Source organism: Coloeus monedula (assembly GCF_965178545.1).
Source record: "Coloeus monedula genome assembly, chromosome: 18".
Taxonomy (NCBI): domain Eukaryota; kingdom Metazoa; phylum Chordata; class Aves; order Passeriformes; family Corvidae; genus Coloeus; species Coloeus monedula.
The window spans coordinates 10,534,634-10,560,438 of NC_138798.1; the positions used below are offsets into that span (position 1 = coordinate 10,534,634).

The 25,805-nt window shown below is 39.4% G+C and overlaps 1 protein-coding gene across 2 annotated transcripts in view; it reads left to right on the plus strand.

Annotated features, from left to right (window-relative positions):
* SPPL3 (signal peptide peptidase like 3) overlaps positions 1–25,805 on the plus strand; it is a 62,083-nt gene that overhangs the window by 18,320 nt on the left and 17,958 nt on the right. For both annotated transcript variants that reach the window (XM_082293495.1, XM_082293496.1), the window contains exons 2-4: positions 15,843–15,920; positions 22,038–22,126; positions 24,905–25,024. In XM_082293495.1, coding sequence (XP_082149621.1) covers positions 15,843–15,920; positions 22,038–22,126; positions 24,905–25,024 — 287 coding nt within the window. The remainder of the gene's footprint in view (positions 1–15,842; positions 15,921–22,037; positions 22,127–24,904; positions 25,025–25,805) is intronic.

Sequence of the window (25,805 nt, forward strand, 5' to 3'; positions counted from 1 at the left end):
GGTGATAAAATGGTAAATCTACTTCTGGTGGGAGGTGATTTTTAAAACTGGTAAGTAGGTGTTTTATATACCCCTTGAGGATATCAAAACTCTTAATGTCTACATGCTGACAAGCTTCTGTCTCTCCAGCTGTGTATTTGCTGGTGTGGTAAAAGATTGCTTCTCCCCACAAATACAGTTTGATTTCACTTGTTTGCATGTTGATAGCGGGAGACTGTTGCTGAGTTGAAAAGACTGTTTTGTTTATTTGAAGTGCTTAAATCCGGTCACTCACTTTGATTTGTATTTTGTTACTTGCTACATACATTACATGAAAATGTGAATAGAAACAGATGGTGAAGGATCAACATTTAGGCTTCCAGCATGTAAAATTCCCTGGAAAGCTCAGTCCTCTACTATGGCATCAGCAGCCTGTGTTCAAAACCACATCGTGTTTGTTTTATAGTTAATTCCTGGATGCTAGGCATGTATTAAGTCATTCTGAGCCTGCTCCTGCATGGACATCCCTATTGATCCCAGCAGTTCTGTGTTTTTCCTGAAAGAATTGAGCTATTAATTCCCTAATCCTTAGGGAAATTAAATTAATGTCAATATTGGAGACTGTTGTTTCCGTGGGTTCAGGATTCATACTAAAGTGTCAGTTTGCACATTTCAAAGCAATTCTGTTAAAGATGGGAAGAACAGAAGTTAACCTGGCTCGCATTTATGTATTTTCCTTTCTATCCATGTGATCGTAAGTGTCATGGTTTTTACTAACACCTGAAAAATCTGTTGTGGCTGCTCCTGTCAGGGCTGGACTGGCGGTTTGTCTGGGTTAGGTTTATGCTGGTAAAGATGTAATCTGACTCTGCTGTGACATTTAATAAATGCTGAAGGAAAAACTTCTTTTTTGAAGTGTATCTCTGCTGTGTTGCAGTTTCTCTAGCCTAAATCACACATTAAAGGAGTACAGCTTGAATTAATGAGATGTGTATTTAGAATGACTGGTGCAAATTAGTGGATGACCTGAAACAGGAGAGAACTTATTTTCCTGTGTAGTGTTATCTCAATGCCTTTACCTAGAAATTTGCTTTTTAAAAGGCAAACATTTTGTCCAGTAAAAATAATATTTTGGTTTTGTTTGGGATTTATAGTAGCTTTTGAACCTGGTTATCCCTGGGCTTGCAGAATATTACAGACTCGCCCAGTGTGTTGTCTGATGCTGAATCTGGGGTGTGCATTTCAGTTCTGCGTTTGTAGAAGGCAAATGATACATAATGAAATGACAATATCTCTCTGATAAAACTAGAATTTTAAAGTGGATGTAATTTGATGCTGGTCAAATACAGATTTCATTTAGTCCCATACATGAAGACTCCTATACTTCAGTTTGTCCAAAAGGTTTCTGCGATGCAATATTGAAGACATAAGAAAATTATGTTGACATAAGAAAATTTGCTGTTAATAAGCATTTCAGCGTTTGGGGGCTCAGCTCAGCATGTGAGATGCCTCTAATAGTCTCTGAACATTATCATTTAATTAAACCTCTACTGTTTAGAGTAAGTGAGTACAAAAGAGCAGTAGGACATGTTCTCCTTCTTTTTCTTGTTTCTCTAGACTGAAAACAGCATACTGGGTAATACATTTGGAACCGGTCCACTTGGTTTTTGTGTGTGTGGGTTTTGGTGTCATCCCCCCTGCCCGCCCCCCCCCCCAAAAAAAAAGCACAGTGGGTGAAACTTTGAAGAACTGCCACTTCTTGTGTTGTCACTAGTATTCTGTGGCTACAGAGATGTTAATTGGAAAAAGAAATTGGATTTGAGGGGGAAATTGGATCAGTTTACAGTTTGGTGTTGGGAAAGAGTGTAAGTTCCCCTATTGTGAGTAATACAGTTTTAGCTCATTTTAATCTCATAGTTCTCCCATATGGTGTTTCCTTCTGCCTGCGAGATGGCTTCTCCCCTTATTGTGTATTTTTCTAGACTAGATAAACCCAGTTCCTATCTCTCCTAGTTGTCTTAGAAACTCTTCTCTGCACTCATCCCAGTGACAGGCTAATAATTATGCTCACACGGAAACTAAATTCACACCTGAGTATGCCTTCCCCCTCAGCAGTCCTCTCTCCTGTCTGTGCTGGATGGATTGTGTGCTCTTACACCACATGACTCAAAAGAATAGAAATTAAGAGGACACCTCAGGAAAAAAGAAGTGTCTATCCAAAAGACTGTTGTTAGTAGGCTCACTAGTATGGGGAAATCATAATGCTCATAATGTAAAACCTTAATTGACTTCTGTAGTAAATCATATGCAGTTTTAACAAGTTAATTGCATTAGAGTCTATTTATATGCATTTAGTGCCATGCTAATAGTTGAAGCTGAAGTTCTGTTTCCTGCTGCATGATATCCTTATTCACCCAGCCCTTGGCACAGATACTTTGCATTGGTTGGCTGTATTTGTGTGTAGTGTCTCATTTTGGTGCTTCATGCTCAGAAAAATTTTCCTCCTCTAATAAATACACATTTGCTTGTTTGGATTTTCCTTCTGTGCTAAGTAAAGTAGTAATTTCTTCCCATTGATTAAGAGACTTTGTGGAGTGTGTCCTGTGCTTGTGGGTGTGACTTGCATCAGAACAGGAGGAAATTTCCAGTTCAAAACTTAATTTCCCCCTTATACTGCCTCAGTTGTAACTGAACCAATCATGGGAATCATGGTGTGTTCAAATATGCCTTTGTGCATTCTCTCTGGGTGGGATCTATTCAGTAGTGAAAAGCTGCTCTTTAACATATTGGTAATGTAGATCCTAATTGTTTTTCCTGTTTAAAGGAGTTTAGTACTGCAAGTTGCAATACTGAAAGTATTGCAATACTTCGTACTGCAAATATTTAGTATTGCAATACTAAAACTAAAGTTGCAAGTAATGCAAGTTGTCTTGAATTTGCTTTTCAAAAAGCAAATTATGTTGCTTTTTTATTTTAGAATTGTATTTCTGGTTTTGTGAATAGCAGTGCATTATTCTTAAAAAAATGAAGTACTAGAACTATGAAATATCATTACAATATAACAGGTGTGAGATTTTACTTCAAGCTTTTCATTCTAGCTCCATGGAAGGTTTGTTTGTTGGGATTTTTTTTCTTTTTAAACTTCTTAAACTTCCTTTTTTTCACTTACATAGCGAAGTAGTAGGGATGTTTCAGTCAGTGCTTCTGCTTCAAGGAGGAAATGAAACATACCTTACATTTTCTGGATTCATTGCTGGTAGTTCCTTGACCTACTTGAAGCTCATTTTTCCCCTTGTCTTGTTTTGAAAGACAGGTGTCTGCTAAGGAAGGCAGGAGCCTCCCTTGGAATGGAAAATGTAACCCCCTTCCCTCCAAATCATTATAATTTTGAAATTAGGGGTTTTCTGGCAGAGATATGAGAAATAGGAATAACAGTTCTTTACTAATATATATATCTATATGTGTATAACCAGTCAAACAAACAACAATAACTATGGCAGTAACAGCAAACAATCACAAACCCAGTGCCAGCCTTCTCGGCTGTCGGGCCCTTTCCCCTCGGGTGCAGTTCCGCTCGCAGCCGGCAGGGGCGCTGGCGGCTCCCGGTGAGCAGGGCAGGTGCGATGGTTCCCCCGCGGCTGCAGGGGGCGCTCCGGAGCGAGCTCGGGGAGCACGCGGCACCGGTGCCCCGGGATCCCGGGGAGGGATGGAACAAAGGCTTCACAAACCCCTGGGCAGCCGATCCCGGTGTCTGGCTGGACCCTCAGGAACAGCAAACTGAAACGGTAGGAATGGGCACAAAATCCCGGGTGGTAGACAAGATGTATCAAACTCCACAGCTGCAGCAGGAAGCCCGGGACTTCTCGGCGGGCAAGGGGTGCGTCGCTACAGTGTAGCGAAGACTCAGAGCAGTAGCAAAGGAACCGGGGGGGGGGGGGGGGGGTCAGGTCAGCGATGGCCTGGCTCCCAGCAGGGCAGGGAAAGGCGGGCTCAGGATCCCGGGCTTTTTCCTGTAGAAGAAAGGCAGCAGAAGGCAGGACCCCGCAGTGGTGATGAATTCTCCCCACAGTGACTGCAGCCTCTCTCCCCTCCAAACGCCGAGAGAACAAGACAGCTAAGGACTCTCACCCTAACCCCCTTTTCCCCAGTCCAAATCTTGTGGCATCTCTGCCCTACATGAGAAAACCCCAGGTAAAAGAGAGTAGCCAGCTGGACCCCTCCCCCGAGCTGTGGCCTTGTCTTTTGTCTCCCTTAAGTATACAGTCGTTATGGTCTCTTAGCAGCACGTATTGGTAAAATTCCTTAAGAGAAAAAAAGGAAAAGGAGAACTGAAAACCCCAACACCCCTACCAACACTTTTTTCTTGTGTTATCAAGAATAATGATAATACTTTCTGCTTATATCAATGTGCATTTTGATCATATTTGTATGTTTGGAAAATAGACTGATTCAACTTAGTTTGACTTCTGTGTGTGTGTCTGACAAAGTAACCTGATACTCTTGTAGAGCTTTGGGTCTACTACAGACCAAGTAGCTTCTTGTAGTTCTGGAGATTAACAGGTGTAGAGCTGAAGTCTTCCTATCCCACTTTCCTAAATTTAGAAAAAGTTAGTCTGAGTGTCACACTTTGCAAATACTCAAAAGTAAGTCTATGTCCAATTCTGTGAGCTTGTTTTGATGTTCTCTGACTGTTTGAGAGAGAACGCTGGGTTTGGTTTTCATTTGTTTTTCCTTTAGTGAAAACAGAATTTATTGTGTGTGTAGACAGTGTTACAGAATACATTGTCAGAAGTGGTACATTAATTGTTTGGCAATAATCTGCAAAGTAAATATGAATCTCTTAATTGTGAGGCAGAGAGGAGGTATTTGCTTACCACTGTCTTCCGGTTCCAGATGGAGCAGCAGTGAGGACTGGGACAAATATTTAACTCCAAATTATAGAAACTCCTATGTTTTGTCAGCTTTTAGTGTAGGGTCGTCTGAGGTCTGCTGCCTGAATGGAAGAACTTGTGATGTCGAAGCTGTGTTAACAATGTTGAGTCATGAGAGAAATTGCTTGTCAGCACTGTCACTGCGGTTGCTTCCAACCCTGCCCCAAGAGGTCTTCTGTAAGAGCAGCACCCTCTCTGAGCTCAGGTGGAGAGTTGTGACCAACTTGGGGCTGGCAGCAGCAGCTGTGGGATTATGGACATATCCTGTGTGACTTGGATGGGGCTTTGTCAGGGACTGGGGGATTCTTGTGTGGAAGAGGCTGGGACTCATTCTTCAAGGGAAATGTGTTTTACTGTAAACTGGAAGTAGGGAGCATCCTCCTGTTTTATATGATTATAGTCATTCTAATGAACTTTTCTGTTAAGTATAAAAAGACTTACAGAGATCAAAACATAGATGGGAGGCTAGGGTGAAGATTCTTGACCAGTTTTTATTTTTTTCCTGTAATTAGAATAAGTACCATAAAATGAAACCCAGCACTGAGCAGCCTTTTGTGTAATGCAGAGCTGTACCACCAAGTGATTGAAAACTCCAGGTTGCATATATGACTGGGGTATAAATTGATACCTTTATAACCCGAAGTGGTCTTAGCCATCAAAATTGGAGAAAACTTTCCTGTGCCAAGGATAACCACTGACTTTTCCAAATGGTCCTTCCTGAAGCACGATGTTATTTGGATCATGATGAGGCTGTCTAGCATAAAACTGTAGAGAGCTTGCACAGTGGTACTTTGTAGACTTAAATTACAGTAACCACACTTGATTTGCCTTTTTTCCTAATGTAAAAAGGGCTATTTTTTGAAAATTCATACAGTTGAAAGTGGTAATTTAGATAGAAGAGCTGTTTCAGGAAGTCTTTGGGGTAGGCTAAATATTGGACTGACCTTTGCAGAGTTCACTGGTCTGTTGGAACCTGAAAATTTACATAAAGAAATATACTTGTGGCTCTGGCAAGAGAGGATTGTGCGTAACAGATCTTGATTTAACCTCCTCTCTTCTCCCTCCTTCCAGTACTCCTTTTGATTATTTGTGGAAGGTGGAAACAGTTTTCTAGATGAGGAAAGTCTTCCTGTGTGGTCAGTTTGTTCTTGCGGCTAAGCTGCAAGTTTCTTGCTTTGTCATCTGTCTCATACATATATTTATGTGCATTGTCATAGTTAGATATTTACATCTTGTTCTGATATTTGCTGATTTTAATTCTTCTGCAAAAACATTGTACTCATATTTTTGTTTGGCAATTTTTGTGGTGCTACAGCAAAACTTGAATCTACCCTCTGCAGTAAACTGAAGTCTTTTGTAAAGTGATAAATGATGAAGACAGTTAAAGACAATACAATTTCTTTAATTAGTTCAGCAAATTGATTTTATATTTTTTTCTCATTCTCAAACATCTTTTAAACAAATTGATAGTTTGGCCCTTGCAAATGCAGTATGGCTACTTCTTGCACCTCACTGAATACCCCATTTGTTACTGGTGCTGGGATTTATTGTTAATGAATGGCCAGTGCCTCCAGGTACTGTAGTGGGGCTGTGCTGCCGGAGCAAAGTTGTCTGCAGTTTACTTGTGAAAAACAAATCTGAAGGAACTGAAGTAGCACAAAATATTATAAAATGTTTTCATGTATTGCAGCAACTACAGTACTTGTGGTCTGTTTTGAAAATTAACTTAATTAAGCAGTGCTTCCTTCTGCATGGAAGGTTAGTTACAGGAAGATAGGAAGTTTAGTTTTGTTTAATTTACATTAACTCCAGCAAAGCTTGGATTACAGGTATGTGTATTACAGTGTGCTTAATCAGATCTAATTGTAAGCTGCTCCCAAAAGGATTTTAGTCCCACCTTGGCCATGGCCACATCTTGATTCGTTTCCTCTTTGCGTCACACCTATTGATTGTGCAGCTGCTGGCCTGAATGAAAACTCGCTTCACAAAAATGGGGCTGCGATGATTTTTCCACTACTTTCTTCTTCTCCTGTCCATCAATAAATTTTTATATCAAAACGCAAGCTAATTGTAGTGGCAATTATTTGAAAAAGCAGGATTTGCTGGCAAAGCTCTTAATGCCACTGAAATCAGAGGTGGGCAAACTGAACTGGATACAATTTGCAGTGGAGCCTGTTAGACTTTTCTTGCCTCAAGCTTTCTATTTTCAAACCAGCATAGGCAAATCCTGTCATAAGCTGGAGTCCTTCAGATTTAATTGTCAAGAAGGGATAAAAGTAATAATTGTTTTAAGAAATAGAACCAGGGTTTTGCCTTGGCTCAGCAGTTTGCTGGTGCTGATCTGCAGGAGGATGCCTATGTTCTAGAAGAAGTTGGCTGATCTGATACAGCTCAATTAAAATAAATGTGGCACAGTTAAAATACAAAATCAAGTAAAACATTTGCTACTAACAAGCTCTGTATCTTGATATCAAATCTGTGTTTCCACATATTTTTGTTCAGTTTAACTCATTGAAATGATACTTCTTCAGTGGGGGTCTGCTATTGCAGCCATCATTGTACAGATGTTCTTTCCACATTTTCAAAAACCTTGTGGTATAATTTCAAAATCTTGCTCCTAGAGAGGATTTCCATGGCTGGTGGTTATATAAGTCCAAACTTATATTTGGCAGCAAAAGCATGCCCTGCATTTCATGACTGCTTGTTTTTTCTTTCTTTGAGAAAGAAAGGAGGGAAGGTTCCCAGATCTTTTTTCATTTGTCAAGTTTAGAGCAAAACTTCTTACCCAGTCTAAATCAACCAACCAACCAACATTCTCAATAACATAAGGATTTTTTGTGTGTTTGTTTAGTTACAAGATGAAAATTAAATATCCAGGCTCCCACTCAGTATGAAATAAAAAAAGGCAGTGTTTTCTGTGACAACAATGTCAAAGACGATCAGTATGATTTTTGGATATTTACTTTGGTTCAGGTTACTTCATACTCAGATATCTGTGTCCAGTACAACTTACTTGAAGCTGTACTGGTTAATTTTTCTCCATTAACCACTGATTGCAAATTTTGCTCCCAAATATCCTGTTACTGTCGTTCCACCCGAGCGCTGGGGACATCAGGAGCTGAAAATACTTTTGAGGTACATGGACATTATCCTGTGCTGATTTGGAGTAATGCTCCTTTGAACGAGTAAAGTATTGTTATGCTTCCATGCAGGGACTGGAAGTTGTGCTCCCATTCATGCGAGGAAATGAGTGCTCCAAGCTGAATGTGAAATCTGGAAATCTTCCAGTGGCTGTAATTCCTAACACTGTGAAACATGTAATTCTTTGTTCTGTTGGCAAACAGTCAGGTGAACCAAAGGAGTAGCTTGGAGAATGTTCTTAACAGAAAAAATTTTTTTTCAAGACTGTGTCTCCTGATGCCTTACTGGATACTTCAATTTCTTCTCATAGTGAACTCAGAGGAGTGTTTGCTCTTAGCAATTTAGTTGAGAGCTTAGAATTTGGTTTTGCAGGGAGAATTTTAGGCAAGCAGTTTTCTGGAAAGGGGAGAAGAGGGAATTGGGATTTTAAATTGTATATGTAGAAATATATCTATATAGGGTATTTAATAGTGTGAAAATGTTGTTGTGAGACCTCTGCCTGGTAGACAGCAGAATTGTTCTCTGGTTACAGTTTGAAATGCCTGTCTGAGCCCTAACAGAGTCTGTGTAGGAAGGGCTGGTTTTAGTGGTACATTTCATATTACTCTTTTTTCTCTTTTTTTTTTTTTTTTTTTGTTTTGTTTCACTTTAGACTTGTTTGAAGTTTATTTTCTGACATAACCCGTGTTTTCATGAATTACTCATACTTAGCAGACCTTATCTGCACGTGACAGTGCGATGAAATTGTAAACTTACTTTAGAAAACAAGCTATTCCTTTAACGTAAGCGAAGCCATAGCAGTTTGCTTGCTTTTCCTATGAATCACACTAAAGAATGGAATAGTATTTATAGCTGTAGGTACCATTACTTCACACTTAAAATTATACATTTAGCTGTTACACTCAGATTTAACTTTGGTTTGGCAGCAAGCCTAATGGGGGCTCTTAAATATGCATATATCTTAGACATGTAAGGCAGTTGAAAGAGGCTTTTTAGTCATACCCTTGACCTGGAATCCAGTAAAGGTAAAAAGTAGTAAAGTAGTATTGGTTTTACCTATGGAGTGAGTCCACCCCCAGCTAAAATGAGTATTTGTGCAATTAACTGTAATTGATCTTCATGTCCATGGCAGTGCTCTTCTTTCATGTGCCCTAGGACTGTGCTCTGGAGTCCTTGAGTTTGTGTGTCTTAAAAAATTCTACAGTGGTAGCTCACAAATTCCAGGTACTGTAGCATCAGAAATTAATTGCTCTTAGCAATAAATTGCCCTGATCACTGAGTTACCTCACACTCTTTTTAAGGAATAAAATAGTGGAATGTTTTAAAAGCTCACAGAGCAGGTAGATTCAGGAAAATGTTTTCCTCATGAGTGGCACATTCTTGCATGATTCAAAAAAACCACAGGCATGGGGTCAGTGCAGCAGTGTAAAGGTGAATGTTGTTTTCTATGTGGCGTTGATAGCTCCAAAAACCTGGTGTGGGGCAGGGGAAGTGCAAAAATACTCTGCAACTTGGCTTGAGTTTACCAACTATGATTTCTTGACTTTCTCTTTTTCTGTTGCTAAGGCAATCACTGATGGAATAAACACACTAAAAAAGCTTTGAAATACACGAAACCCTTGGAGGGAGAGGAGTGTAAACTTTCTCTATCCTTGATTTTGACATTGAACACCAGATTTCCAGCAGAAGTTGATTGTTCGGATTCGGTTTGGTGGGTTTTTTTGTGTTTTGTTGGGGTTTTTTTCTGTTTCCCTTTGAAGGGGTTGACCATCAGCTGAGATGGGACCCTCACACTGAATGCGTGCCCTCAGCAAGTTCTGAAAATGAATGATGAGCAATAGAGCAGAGAGGGAGATGCTCAATCATCACTCTTCCAATGCTGTTACCTACCTACGAGGAATTTTCTTTCAAAGAGAATTGGGATGCATGTTTTTTTGGGCATGGATTATTGTCACTTCCCTTGTGAGGAGACAGTGGACATTTGATTATAAGGGTGGTATTTGAAATGCAGGTGAAGAATACCATATTGATTGGGTAAGTAGTCATGGCTTTTAATGTGGGCCGAAGATTATATGAAGTTTTGTGTGGTCAATTCTCAAGCAGCCACATCTTCCAGAAACTGAAATATGCAAGTGGATTCATGTGTGGATCCATTTTACCCCAGATGTGGCTGGTATGAAAAGCTACCCATGCATTTTGAAAAGGACTTTTTCTATAGAAGAAAAATTGTGGACTAAAATTGTAATCAGAAAGACTTATACTACATGTCAAGAAGGTCCCCTAATTTCATCAGTTAGTGTTTTAACCAACAGATGAGGTAAACATCTATCATGACTGATTGTCTTTCCCCAGAGTAAGATCAGTGAATTAAATGATCTCCTTACATTCCCAGTGTGAATTTGTGATTCTGTGATGTCTGCAAGTTGTAGATTTGGTCCCATTAAACACAGCAAAAGTTCTTCTATTTTAATCCATCTGTACTCTAGCCTATCTAGTGTGCTCACCATCCTTTTATAGTCTTGTTTTCCGTAGTCTGGTGAACTCTCGGATGCTTTGATCATTGATAAAGTAAAATACGTGATGAAATGCAATCTCTCTTCATGTGAGTTTTAGTGAACTTAGTTCATCTGCTGTACTTTTCAAGTCAGTGTGATTTATTTGTTGCTCTATTGTTTGCATTCTTGTATAAGTACTGTAAATATGCAGGGAAGATTTGTCTTGCTGCTGTTACAGCAGCTTTTGTATGAGAATGATTCATGTCCAAGGCCTTTAGCGTGCATTGCTATGGAAACTTCAGGGCACAGGCTTCTCCTTCCCCCCTTGGTAGAATTCATCACAATAATTTCTCTTGTACCTGGAAATTGGGAGTGATATTTGCTACTGAAACACTGATGGGCTGAATTTTTATTAGCATACATTTAATAGGCATCTTGTGCAAACAGAAAGAGGTTTTTATTCCAAATACATAAAACTTCCCTGATATTTTGAGCAATAATTTTGAGGTATTTAACCTAATGCTGCCACTGAAAAGTCTTTTCTCTTTGATTTTATGTCCAGAAGTGGGCCAGATCAGGAATCACTTGAGAATTCTCTGAATCACTTGAGAAACTTTCCCACTCATTCTTCATTATTATTCAGGCAGGCAAGGTTCCCCAGTCTGGTGTTGTGTGTGGCTTTGCAGATGGTTATGCAGAGATGGGATGAAGAAGAACAGGTGATTGGAAAAGGTAGGAAGTTGCTTTTGTAATGGGTGTGTTGGCTTGTGGTCGTTTCAGATTGCCCATGACAGGTAGGTTGTGTTGAGGGTAATGCTCTGCACTGTCATCTGGAGAAAGTTTGGTTCCTAGTTTGGGTTTTCATTGAACAAAAGTGAGTTGCAGGTTCTTATTGCTCAAGACAGAGGGCAAAAAGAATCACCAGACCTTGCTTAAGGGTTTTTTCTGCAGGTTTGGAAAGACTGTTATGGAGAAACCGCTTATCTTTTGGTGACAGGAAGAGCTGAAACATGAAAACCAGTGCTTATATTGACTGAGTGATTTTCTTGAGTGGAAATGCAAAAGAAAAAACCCAAAATGTACATAATAGGAAAACAGTAGGCAGATGGCAGAGACCTTGTAGGGTGAATGTTTACAAGGACAGGTGAGCTTGGACCTGAAGGGATAGGGGAAAAGAGCTTGACCTGCAGCTGCTGATCCAGAGAAAAGAGCTTGCAAGTGTCTCCAGTGTAGCGCTACTACTGTTGTTGTGGCAACTTTTGTTAGCTGTTTACCATCTTTCCTAGCTGGGAATGAAGTGGGTCTCTGTTCCCTTGGGAATACAGAAGTTACTCGTCTCTTCCCAGAAGAGGGGAGATTGCTGCTTGGAACGCCAGCTCTAAGTGGTGTGGTGTATTTTGCATGGTTACTGTTTGGAAGTGGTGGTATGTCACAGTGCATCCCTGGAATTGTTCTGTAGGTAAAGGTCCATGGAGCAGTCTGTGCCAGGCTGGAGGGCTCACTGCTGGGATTGTTGTCTGGACAATGCTTTCACTGTGAGGCTGTAGGGCAGACACACAGAATATGTTATAGAACAGTGCTTGTTGTGTCTCTGTCTTGGCATGCCTTAGCAGGCTCTGTGTTGTGAGCACTTGCCCATGAAGCTGCCAGAAATAGATGCCTAATGGCAGAGAACTTATGAAAATTGATCTCAGCCATGTAAAGATGCAGGTTCAGAGTGAGATCTCAGGTTGTAGAGGAAGTGACTGGGAAGTCACCTCTCAGCAGCTGGCTGAGAAAATGGTCTTAAGGCACTAGTGTGCTTGGTTTTATTAAATATAGGATGTAATAATTAGTTATTTTTTACTTAACTAAGTAAGAATCTGATAGCCTGTTTAATGATAATTTTTAAACCAACTTCCTTACATGGATGTTGAATTTCAGGTGTGGTAGTGCAAGAATCCTAAAAATGTACTTCCTTGGGAAAACCAATGTCGTCTTTGTATTTTGAGCAGTGTTCTGCACATATACTAGAGTTTAGAAATGGGTTGGGAGTTGTTCTCAAAACATGGCATGCAGGTGAACTGCACTGAAGTCAGTCTTCAAAGGAGCCATTAGCATGGCCCTATTCAGTATTAATTTTGAGATTGAGGATGAAGAATAATACTTTTTTAATAGATTGTCATGTTGTAAGTACTAAGAATTGCATATAAAATCAGTATTTAAGTTGAAGGACAACCATGTACAGGCTTGTTACAAGCATTTTTTATGCATAAGTTTCCATTACTTGTTACAAGATTGAACAGTTTTACAGAAATACCTTGTTAGAAGGAAGCTGGGTTTATTTTTATATGTGCAGTGGAAGGCTGGTTAAATGTGACTGCAACTTCTGAAAACTGTCATTGGTGTGGGTTTTGGTTTTGGCTGGTGCCATCTGAGAAGAACATGGCACTGATGCTGTTTGGCTGTGAGAGTATATGAACTTGCATACTTGAAATATACCTATAGGAGAATCCAGTTACGTGCATGTGGAATCTGTCGGACTTGTAGAAGATTATTTAAATTTCAGTTAAAATTACAAATTGGTTTGCAAGTCACTGTCATTTTGAATAATATTAAAAAGTTGGAAGTAATCTTACTTTTTGATTTTCATATGACAGTCATTTGCTTATTATCTCTAGCCTACATTAATGTGTTAGGATGTATTTATTTGGGATCAAGGATTTTTAGTCTCTTAATGAACTGTCCATACAGTCAGTGGTTAGGATTTTAGGAAGCAGTTCTGGTTTCAGGTCTTGTGCCATACCTTAGGGAAATTAAATGTTTAAAAGATGTGAGGTTTTATTACAATGAGATTCACTTCGGCATTGTAAAATTATTTTTCAAGTGTGCTTGTGGGTTACTCTTCTTGGAAACTTTGGATAGAATCTGGACATGTGCGAGGTGCTTGCTTGATTCAGCCTGTCACACTCTTGTGTGTTTTGCCTTGTTCTTTTTCCAGCTGCCTCAGGAAGAAGGCAAGTGACTGTATCTTCCTGGCCCTGTTTGCGGAAATATCAGTGAATATGAATTTCCGCAGACCGTAATCGTGGTAGCAACACCGAGCTTTTAGGTTGTCCAGCTACAAGATTTCTATGGGGAGAAGTCAGGAAACATCACTGGTCTGTGTTCAGTTTCCAGTTACACTGTTGCACTTGTCTTGTGCAGGATGGAAGGACTTTAATTCTCATTTCTGCCTTGCACAGAATCAACAGGTTGCTGTCCTGAGCACCACTGCAGCCTGTCAGCAGGGCTGTGATGTGTTAGATCATTGTTTAACACGGATTTGCATTTCTTCCGTTTCTTTCATCAAACCAGAGGGCCCTTGGTTTTTAATACAAAACTTAATGGATTATGTCCAGGGCTGATCCATGGTCCATGTATCATCTCTATTTTATCTGTTTTATGAATATTTTTAACATTTACAGCGTTGTTTTGACTAATGTTTAGTAATTATGACAAAATGACATTTTAATCATCATAGCCTCCAGTGTTGTCACTGAATGTGGAATTATATAGAAGACATTATTAATCTCAAAAGTATTTGCCAATTTGTGAAGATAAAATTTTATGAACATAAGTTAATAAAACTCAGTGCATAACCCTGGACATGTTTAATCCTATCTGAAATTCCATTCATTTTGGTTTTCTCATAAATGTGGAGTTTCTGAATATTCTTTTAATAGATGAGTTCCATTATTTATTCTCAAATCCAAAACAGAATGCAAAGCTTTCCTTTCCCTTTGTGTGAGGCTGGATGGGGGAATGTTTCACTCTGAAATCAGAGTTAGAAACAGGACATAAATCCAGTGTGATTGTCCTCAGGCTGTTTCCTTTGGTGCGAGTTTAGCTGTAACCATTGCATGAAAATGATCTGCTGGGAACTATATTGTGTATAACCTGAGCATTTATATGTCCGCTGGTTGTAAGTGCTGAGGTATGTTGTATGTATTTGCAATTCACTATATTGATCTTCATGGATGCTTTTTAGACCTCCATTCCACAGCCTGGTAACTAAAGGTTATATATACCAAAAAATTAGATCCATAAAGCTTGTCTTTATGTTTTGGCCAACATTATGAGCAAATGAGATATCTGTTTTTCACTTTTAGTGTGGGGATATGTTGAAGTTATTCATGGTAATTGACCAAAGTAGTTTCTAATTTCTTAAAAGCTTATTGCATAAGTATATAATTTCATTTTAAAGAGGCAGTCTGTTCATCAGTGTTTAATATTGAATTTCTGTAGTAGAAGATTCACATTTGTGTTTATATATTAAAAGAAAGTATTTTAAATTGTGTGTCTAGCAGTTTGGTAATTATCTCTAAATTGCTTTTGAATTGGGAATGGGATGAGTGTTTCCTTAACTGTCTCATGTCTTCTGTTTTTACTTGCTCACTGATACTTAATTCAGAACAATCATGTAATTCAATTATCTTTCTTCCATAGTCTTGCTGAAATTAGGCTTTTTGGTTGGTTTCAGAAATATTCAGTTCTGTCTTTTAACATTGAATTCTTGTTATTTTCCATTACTTTAGCACAAGTTATAGAGTTGGGAGTTGTAAAGTGACTCCCAGAGTCTCTCCTTGCCTGCTGTGCCCCCACCAGCATGGTGGCCTGTGCTGGTATTAATGTTCATATTTCCATGCTTTAAAAATAGTGTGTTGCATTAGGAAATCAATTGAGATAAAGCTGGATTTAAACCTCCTCCTGAAATGTTCATCAGTAATCCCATATTGAGTGAACTGCAAGATGGAATAGGGAAGTGATTGTGTGTGCTTTAATAAATAAACATTGCAGCTTGTTGTGAGGTTTGGATTTTGTTTTTTGGGGGGTTTCTTTTGTTTGTTTGGGTTTTTTTCCCTCCAACTAAGTGAGCCTTAACTGCCATATTGTCACTTTGAAAACGTAAGAAGTGTTATGGAAAACAGGTTACTGTTATTGACATGCAGGGTTGCAGTAGCTGCAATTAAAGCAATTTTAATGAGTTTGAGGGGAAAAACCCCTGAATCTGGTGAGTTCAGAATAAATTACCACAAGGTTTTTGCATTGTCCTGTGGTGGTTGTACAGGTTTTTCATGCTGCAGCCTTGAATATAGTAAGTTAATTCACAAGCTGCAGGTTTTATGTTCTAGATGAGACAAGAACTTCAGAGAGAGCTGCCATGATTTGTTATCCAGTTCTCTATTTGTATTATAATAAGAAAAAGAAATAGCAAACGGCACTGGAGAAATGGACACTCACAATGACAAACCTGCCTTCTTTTTCCTGGTTCCAGGGCATATTCCCTTGTGGATTCCAGTCAAGTGTCTACCTTCCTGATTTCTATTCTTCTCATAGTCTACGGCAGTTTCAGGTAAGATTTTTTTTTTTAAGGTTCTGCAGAGTTTTTTATTTTTCAAGTAAAAATATTGCAAGTGACTGAATATAGTTTATGCCTTTTTGTTTCGTTGTATCTTTGTCAGGCATAGCCAACATAAAAAAACTTATTAGGAAATGGAAAAGGAAGAAATAATAGCGAGCTGGGGTTTTTAAAAAATGTAATTGTATGGCATGGTACAAGCATGTATAAGATAACTTAAAAGTCTGTGCTTGAGGACAGCTCTGTGAAGTTATATTTTAGAGGATATAAAAGAATTGTTGAGACAGATAGAAGGTAATGTTCTCGATATCAGAATCTTCTATACATTATCCAGTGGTGGTTGATTGAGAATGTGCTCCTGGGATTTGAAACCAGTCCTGTAAAACAGCGATCCCCGTGTCCCACTGCTGTTTGCTCAAGTGTCTTCATAGAGAACTGGGGAACACTGTCACTGTTGAATTCCAGCAAAGCATCTGAGAACTGCTGCAGCATGAGTTTGAGTCTTCAAAAATCAAATTTGCCTCATTTTAGGAGATCTGAGTATAGTTTAGAGAAAACACAGTTATCCCTTTAGACTCGCATGCTGTATTATACAGTTTGTTTTACTGTAGTGGTGCCTAAGGAATGAGGCTCATACTGACATACTAAAACAATATAATCACAATATCAAAGTATTATTTTTTTAAACTTAAATACAGCATGTTTTTCTTTCTGCTTCTTGAAGAACATTGCTTCATTTCACAACTCTGTGATAAAAGGTGTTATACTCAGTATGGAGTCTCTGAACTGCTATGAGTATTCCTGAAATAGATGATAGCTGTGCTCATACGTATGATATAAGCTGCAGCTGTTCTAGGATTAGAGGTTTTATATCACTATCATAAGTTAATAAAGTTATATAATGAAACAGCCAATTTTTTTGCAAGAGCTGTCTGTTGTTAGCAAGTGTTAGATAACAGCACTGCTGGTGGAATTAAAATAGAAGGCTTTAGGAAAACAAAATCTAGAGATGATCAGAATAAAAAAGTAGTCAAAGGTTGTATTTGTTTAGTTTTTTCTTCAAGTTTTGAATCAGATTAGCATATAGTTGAGGGACTAATTAAAGTTTTAACTCTTTGAATTTATGCAATTGTGTAAAAAGGAACTATGCATCTGGCTGCAAGAAGCCATAGAATTTATTAAAATTCAATTACAAAAATGTAATATATATGTAAAAATGTAATGTAAATATATATATTTATATATAAATATGTGTATATATATATATATATATATATATGTAAAATGTAATATAAAACAGCAGCGGTGTGTGAACTTAAATTGCTTATCTCTCATGAAGCTCCTTGCCCTTAAAAATTTTCCCCTGCTGTTTGCTATCCTATTCCTATTGGTACCTACACATGCTCTTAGCATTTTGTCCGATAATTTACATTTAAAACTACTCACTTAGTAAGGACTGTGAACTGCAGAGCAATCTGGCTCACTGGATGAAGTTGTGGGATGGTGATGGATACAAATCCATTGAGGAAATGTCCTGTTTTAGTCTTTTTCTTTTGCACGTATCCTGAAGATCCCATGATGTGAGTTACAGACCAAAATAGGGTCCCAGAGTTTTAAAATTACTTTCCTAATTAATCTCCTATATGTGGTTTCTTTAGCAGGTGTCTGAGCTGAAACCCACAGTTATGTTGGGGACTTGGACAAACTCTGATTCTCTTTGATCAGCGAGCAAGGTCAAAAGCAGTTTTTTACAGAAAATTGTACAGTGGCGTTAATAAAGGGGTCTGAAATACAATTAAGGTATTCAAGAAATTCAAGTGTGGTAATAAGTTACAAAATGGTATTTATCTGGAAATGCTTAAAGTAGTAAAATAAAAACTTCTGGCAAAGTAGATGAATTTTCTTAGAGAATTGATGTGCTGGGAAGATGAAAGTTAGAGCTTAGGGTGCTCATTCTCATCTGTCAGCAGTGGAGTATTCACCTGGATTTGAGTGTTCGTCTCCTGCAGAGCTGTCATACGACAAAAAGAAAATAGCTCTCCTTAGTTAACCTTTGTGTTGGAAAAAGTGGGTTTGGTTTCTGATTTTCAGCTGAGAAGAAGCAGGTAGAGTTATTGTAGTATTCCTGGCAAGTGGCTGAAACAGAAGTTCTGTAATAGGATCAGAAAGAATTGGGTGGGTGAGTCATTAGGATAAAATCCATGTGTGTGGTGGATCTAATCTAAGGCAGGCGGCTTCAGGGGAACAAAGGAAAGCCTTGGTCCACTGCCCTTATTAATAGAAGTAGCATTTGTCCAAAACAAATGAAAAAATCCCAAACTCTCAGTATACTCAGAAGAACGTCTAATAAATCATGGGCAAAGCCCAGAACCAGAACAAAGTGCAGTGATAGAGCTGAGTTCCCCTTCTCTTACTGTGCATGAATGAGCATTTCCTGCCTACATTTGTGCTGGGTCAGGAGCTTTAGCTTCCAGCCCTTCTGAACGTCTCTCTCATGTACATTCTGACTGCTCTCAGCCCTTGAACTTGACATACTTTTATTATTGGCTACCAAAGGAGCAAGTCTAATCCTTTAAACCATTACAAACTGTAAACTGGAGCATGCAAGTAGATGTGTTAGTTGTGGATTTTTAAAGAGGTGAGCTCAGCTTGAAACAGGTTGTTTCCGAGGGCAAGATAGCCACCTGTTCTTGTCCAAATGCTTCTCTGTGACTTAAAGGTTGGGGTTACTTTGCAGGTAACAGCTAAATCTTTTTCTGTCCTGTCACTTCTCCAGACATGGGTTCTCAGCTTATGTAAAGCCAGATTTAACCCAGAATCTACCTGTTCAAATACCTGCTTTTGAGCCAAACCAAGAAGTGTGGGATGACACAGGGGTCTTCTATCTCTAAGCTTTGGGTGGGTATAAATAGAAAGTAGCTCACATGGTGAACCCAGAGTGTTCGTGTGAACATGGTGTGCTAAGGGCTGGCCGTTCCCATACTCCCAGAGCCTCTCGGATGGGTGACTGTCCTCACTAGTAGAGCAAGAAGGAACTTCTCAATCTCAGTAAATTGCATCTGCAGGTGCGTGTATAGATAGATCCATGTGTTGCTATTTTCTCCATTGTTTGATAAGAATATCTCCTACAGGGTTTCCATGAGGCATTTCTGCAGTGGAAGTGATCCATAGTTGAACTTTGCAGATAGTGCCGTGCCAGCAACTTACTCATTCCTTTGGCCTCAGCGTAACCCTCTGGAGTGGCTCCCTGCAGGAGGGTGACTCGCCTGCTTTGAAACCCTGTGCTGGAAATCCAACCAGCGGAGGCTCTGAGGACCCACAGAAGAAACAATGGAGCAGTTCAGTGCCCCAGGGGAGGTGCTGGCTCAACATTCCCTTTGGGAGCCCAGGAAAAACTTGAACAAAATCGTGAACATTTCTCAGCTTGCCATTTCTCCACAGCCCAGTAGTTTTGAGTTTATCTTGTTTTACAGTATGATTTTTAACTTTCTTGGAAGGTGTTTTAGTGATCGCTTCTCAATTTTTTTTATTATGTTAGCGATGATTTGTAGCAGAGGGAAGAGCCAAATCATAAAACAGTTGGAGATTATTCAGAGGTTGGCTTGGAAGAGCAGCTGTGTTGTTAAGTGAAAGTAATTTCCTAATTTATGCTTGCTTTGGAGGCAGGGATATTTATAGGTAATAATAATTGCTGACATTATTGCAATGAAAAGAGAGGGGGGACCGAGGTTGTTTATGAGCAGTAGATCTAATAGGTTTTATTTCCAGTTTTCTCTGCTGATAGCAATCCCTTAAGTTATGAGTTGCCCGATGCCACTGGGAGAATGATGGTGTGAGGTTCTTGCTAAACGGTGCTAATTCGGAGGGGAACAAAACACTGCACTGAGAAAAGAATTATCTTATTTGCCTGAATCTTGGACCAAGTCCTGGAGGACTGTCAGCCTCCTCCCAGATTTTTATAGCTTGAGGGGAAAATTATAAAGCTACAATGCATGGGGAAAAAGGGAGTGTGAGTGAAGGATGGAGGTACTCCAAATGAAGGGTGGAGCAAAGAGATCTTTAGAAGAACAAGCTAAGAACAACAGATTAATTTGTTAGAATTTTAGTGTTCCTCCCTTGCCTCTTTGCATTTTCGATAACTCTTTAGCTGATGATCCATGATCTGTGTACAAGTACTGTGTGTCTGATGCGGAAGCTTCCTCATGTTTTGCCTGAGACCAAGAGCCGCTTTAATCTCATAACGCTGTTGGGGAGCACTTGCTTTATAGACACAAAGGAAACAAACCAGTTCTATGCTGGAAGAGCCTTTTTCTTGTTTTCGTTTTATGGAGTGAAACTGCCCAACCCCTCTGTCTTTAATGCACCACACATGTCTTGATCCTATAAATTTGATTGTGCCTAATTCCAGATACTGGGACTGCAGCACAGACTTGCTCACCTGTGCATTGCAGTAGATGATCAGTGCACTGCAATGAAATAACTGTGTCACCTCTAGAATTGTTTAGAAGGCTGTGGTGTATTTATTACTGGTCTGATAAATGAATAGAATTTGTTTACTTTGCGTAGCACAGTTAAGCTAAACTTGAAAAGAAGTTTAATGCCTGTTGACCTGGAAGTTTTATTGAAATACTTGGATGCTGCTGTAAGCTTAAGACAGGAGCTGTACAGTGAGAGATGCACAGTGCTTCTGGTGGTTCTCTATAGCTCATTTGAATAAATCAATATGCAACTAAATACATGCATCCAAATGAGAAACTGTCATGGTAAACTTGATTGCTGGTATTTTTGTTAAAAAGCACATCAAATTTAACAATAGAAATGATTGCTGGTCAAAACAGACCTTAAGTGAAATTCCCCCTTTTTAGAAAGTTATGCCAAATGTGCTAGAATATAATTTGGAAGTTGCATCAAAGTGAAGGACTGTGGCAAAAGGGGTAGAATACTGTAGAAGGTATCTCTTCAGCTTTATACCGGCTAGCGCTTGTATTTCAATGCCTTAGAAAGCCTCGAGCAGCCTTGAGAGGTAGCAAGGGCGATCTAGCACTTTAGTAGCTCTAAAATCGGTACCTGAATCAGCTGCAGAGCAAATACCATCAGCAGAAGCAAAGAGGGAGAAATATAGCTCCCTGCTCGCTCTATTCCCTGCAGTTAGAAGCTTTCAAATGAGACAGACAACCAGAGATGTTCACAGGAAAGTCGCTGAGCTGAGTGAGAGAGCGTTTGCCTCTCCTCGACCATCTTTATTAGGAGAAGGGGAAAGGGGAGGACTGGGGGCGGACCCGGGGTGAGCGGCCAATCAGACACTGCTGAAGAGTCTGAGTTACATTTGGCTTTGCCCGCGCTTGGAACAAAGGAGCTCGGAGCACATGTCTTTGGGAGGGGGGAGGGGAAGCTCGGAACAGGCAGCAACAATATACTGTGCTAAATTGAAACTTTTTAAAAATGTGTACATCAAAATGAAAAAATGAATCAATAACAGCTGAGCTGGGTACTTGGGAGTGTTGTCAGCTCCTATGGATTAATTAAAGTGTATCAATTTGTACTACTTATTCAGAGCTTCCTCTAGTCATCTGTTCTGTGTGCATGTAAAATATACATTGGTAATTTTCTAGGCTTTGCTGAAATTTCTTCAGTGAAGTAAGACCTTATATTTAGCAGACACTTAAAAGCTAGTTTGGGTCATTCATAACAACATTTTGAGGAAGGAAATAATATTGTCTTAAAAATGAAACCTGATAGTCAAATTTGAATGGAAAGGAACAAAATGAGAACTTGGAAAGAGTTCAAATTCACAAGAGAATTGAAATGTTTATTGTGTTCTACACTTCCCAGAAATCAGGTAACAACAAACAGCAGCACAGATATTTAGCACTCCCCAGTGCAGACACTTGGTGACTGATCTCACTGTCAGAATCTGGGTTGTGGGGACACAACACTTGGAACAAAGCACTTCAGTTATTTTAATTTCTCACTGTGTATAGTGGTGTTTCTAGTAACCATCATTACAGGGCTTTTCCAGGGGAAGGGTGCTTCCAAGGGAATGAGACTGCAGCTGATAAGCCTAAACAGGAGTTTGGAACTCATCTGTTGCATGTGCTTTGTTCCCTGAAGGTCTCTGAACATGGACTTTGAGAATCAAGACAAAGAGAAAGACAACAGCAGCGCCGCTGGGTCTTTTAATGGCAACAGCACCAATAACAGTAAGGGTCAGCTTTACTCCTTACCTTCCTTGCTTCACTTCAGTGCTGCACCTCCTGCTTCACCTGTGCATGTGTTTGAGCTGCTGCATTGCAGATTCACCTGATCCCAGGCTGTGTCTGGGCACTTCCCACCTCGCTGTGCTGACACTGCTGTCCACGTCTGGCTCACACCCATGGAAGCTGAATTTAGGACATCAACATAACATTTCCATGATGTGTAAAAATTGCATGTGGCACAACTTGTCAGGTTTTACTGGAAATGGAAACAGCTTTACTTTTTAAAAAGCCACCCCACAGTTAGGAGAAGGGAATGTAATTCCTTTTTGTCTGGAGCTCATTGCTATGGCATGTTGGCCAGCCTGTAAGCAGGGAGAGATCATGGGGTGCACTGACAAGCCCCTAAGGAGGATTCAGCCTTATCAGTAGAGAAACTGAAGTAGAGAATTCACATAGCTCTGGGCAACTCATTTATAATGGACAATGAAATATGTGTCTGCACACTCTCTATTCAGAGTGGGATTAACATGTCAGCTCCTGCGTGGTGACTGTCCCTTCTGTAATCTAGAAATAGATTCCAGGCAGCTTGGCCATCTGACATGCACAGTTTGGCAGGTAAAAATATGGAACCGAACAGTTAGAGTGAAACACAGTGTGCATAGTATGTTGTAAATTCATACTTGAGTTTAACTTAGAGCAATTTATATTGCCATATTTTGAGAATAGGCTCTAGAATGAAATAGTTTCCCAGAATATAGAAGGCAGGAATGAGAAGCCCTGAGCATGAAACCCTGAATGCTAAGCTTGTTTTGTTTAAAGCAAGAAATATATCTTTGAAATTTTAACATATGTTGTATGTGTCTCTTGCTGTTTTTGTCTTTTCTAATGTAGACACTTGGAATTTAAATAGTTATCAGAGCACTGCTTCTGTTGGTAGCACAGAGCAAAGAGGTTGCTGTGCTTGGTGATACAGCAATGAACAGTTGGCATCTGAAAAGGAAGAGAAGACAGTCTGGGGCTGGGGAGTAAAGCACATTAAGGGGATTAGCTGTCAAAATGATCAGAAATGAAACGAAGAACTCTGACATTTAATGCTGCAGGCACTAATTCCTAGATGCCAAGGTGGTGTGTAGTGTGTCATTTCTGGGTTTTTGTTTTGTTCGGTTTTTCTCTTGGGAAGTTGAAGGGCATGTGAATAAATGTGCCTTCTCAGAGCAGAAGGATACAGATCAGAATTTTTGTATCTTCACACTGTCATCACTGGGCTGTACATTGCACTTTAATGTACCAGACCTCAGCAATATAGAAATCCCAAGTGGCTGAGCTCTTCTGCTTTTTATTTTTAAAATTTATTGTGCTACTTATGTTTAAAAATAATAGATCACGACATGAACTAATAAATGGCATGACCATGTGCAAGTGTCATGACTTCCATGTCTTTTGTTCAGCTTTTCTTTTATGAAAAGGGTTGAATATTTATGACAGATACTAAGTTGTAGTGAGTGTATTTCATGTATGTTTGAGGTTTTTCAACATAATCAGATACATTGATAACTGAGTTGTACAGGTAACCTGTTATTTATATGACTTGCCACTCCTGACAGGAAAAAATAAGACACATTCTTACACAGAAATACACACAGACACCCAATCTATGTGTATATTTACTTGTCTGGGTATGTCTCACAACCTAAAGGCTTATCCATCAAATTCTGGGATTGGTAAAAATCCCTTCATACAGCAGTATTTAATTGTTTTGGGATAACACAGTTGGTGTCAAGCTGGTTTTACATCTCTTCTAGGTCTGTGTCACTTAGGAAGTGACTACTTCTGATGTTACCTGTTATTACTTTAGTGCTCTACAAGTAGAAGTGTGTCTTGTATTTTTAATTGGGTTGCTGCTTGTGGCTTCCCCCCGCCTCAGGATCAAATGTAAATATAGCTACAGAGACTGGTGAAGTGTTGGAATTTGTTGGGTTACGTGGGCTTCTCAATTTTGCTGGTAATTCTGAAAACTCAGAAATACGGTAAAAGTTGTCCTGTCGCATGATTAACATCCCTGGCAGTCACGTTGCATGGGTGAGGTAGGGGAAAATACTGAGAATAAAATAATTTAGTATCTCTGCCTTGTTTAAAATTACTGCCAGCTTTAAAATGTGAGCCTGAATTCATGTTGCTTTTTAGCAAAAAGACAGTTACAGTGCACTGCACTGATCTGGTGGTTTCATAAGCAGGTAAACTACTTAGGTATTTTTTGGAAACTGCCCTTTATTGTTAGGTTTGATATTATCTGGTGATTGCAACCTGTGATGCAATTTAAGAGCTTGGTGGCCTTCAACCAAGTGGAATTTGAAGCTGTGGCACCCTTTGCATGAGCTGGGTCAGCCTAACATTGGTCAGGCTTTTCACCTTGTGTTAAGAGATTAAGTAAACCTTACATATGCTCTGTTCAACACAGAACAGAGTGTCTCTTTTCAGTGTAAAGTGATTCTAATCCCTAAATAATGTTAATTTTCATAACTTGTTATTCCTTCTATCTATGGCGCAAGATAAAACTGAACTTTCAGTTCCTGGGTTCTGCAGAGCAGGACCGTTGCAGTGCACACATAGCTGGAGTGTTTCTGCACAGGCAGCTATGCTGGGCTCTGAGAGCACCAAGTCAATGCCTGGTGCACCAGCACTGAAAGGGAATGTGCTGTCAGAGCCCTCCCCTGTGCTGGCAAGGGCCGGTGTCTGTGTGTGGTACTAAACACAAGTTCAGTGTCCCCCTTTCTCCTCCAGGTATTCAAACCATCGATTCCACCCAGGCGTTGTTCCTGCCCATTGGAGCGTCCGTGTCTCTCCTAGTTATGTTCTTCTTCTTCGACTCAGTTCAAGTTGTCTTTACAATATGCACAGCAGGTGACTAAGTTTTCTTCTCTTTATAAGACTTGGACTAGAACAGAAAGTATTGATATAATTAAATATTGTTGGTAAGAATTATAATACATGTCACAGTACATTAAAAAAAAGAATCATCAAGTTTCACAGTTGTATTTTCATGTCTCTGTAGCTATAAATAAAGTGACAACTATTATTTGAGAAGTATTTTCCACTTAGAGATGTGCTAAACCTACTGAACTATAAATTGCCAGAGGTCTAAACATGCCCAGATGCATTATTTTGCGTAAAGCTCACTTGTTTATAAATCGATGCTTAGAACTGTACATGGTATTTTATAATTCAGGTACTTAATGGGAAATAACTTTGGAGATCCTGTCCAGAGACTTCTTTCCTAGTTCAGTTTTGGTTTTGCTTTCATGCAGTTTTTCTGTTTCTGGTCTCACTAGCATTTGAATATTAGTCTTTTGCACTGCTTGAATTTAGAACAAAATTGAAACTTAACCTGCAAATAAATTGCAAATCCTCCAATCCTGTTTAGCATTTACATTTTGTCTTTTAAATAAATACCAAGGCTTTGCTTTTTGGAAAATTTTTGCCTTTTGATCTTACTGCAATTCTTCAAGAGACAAGCTGCTGTTGAGAGTAGCAAGAGTCTTCCTACTGCTCCAGATACAGAGCAGCTTCCAAAAATTGTACTCAGTCCCCATACTGAGTCTGTGAAGATTTTTAAGCTCCCAAATACCTCTCATTTTCTCCTACTTTATTGCAGGCTTTTGCCTCACGGTTTAGCTCCTGAGCT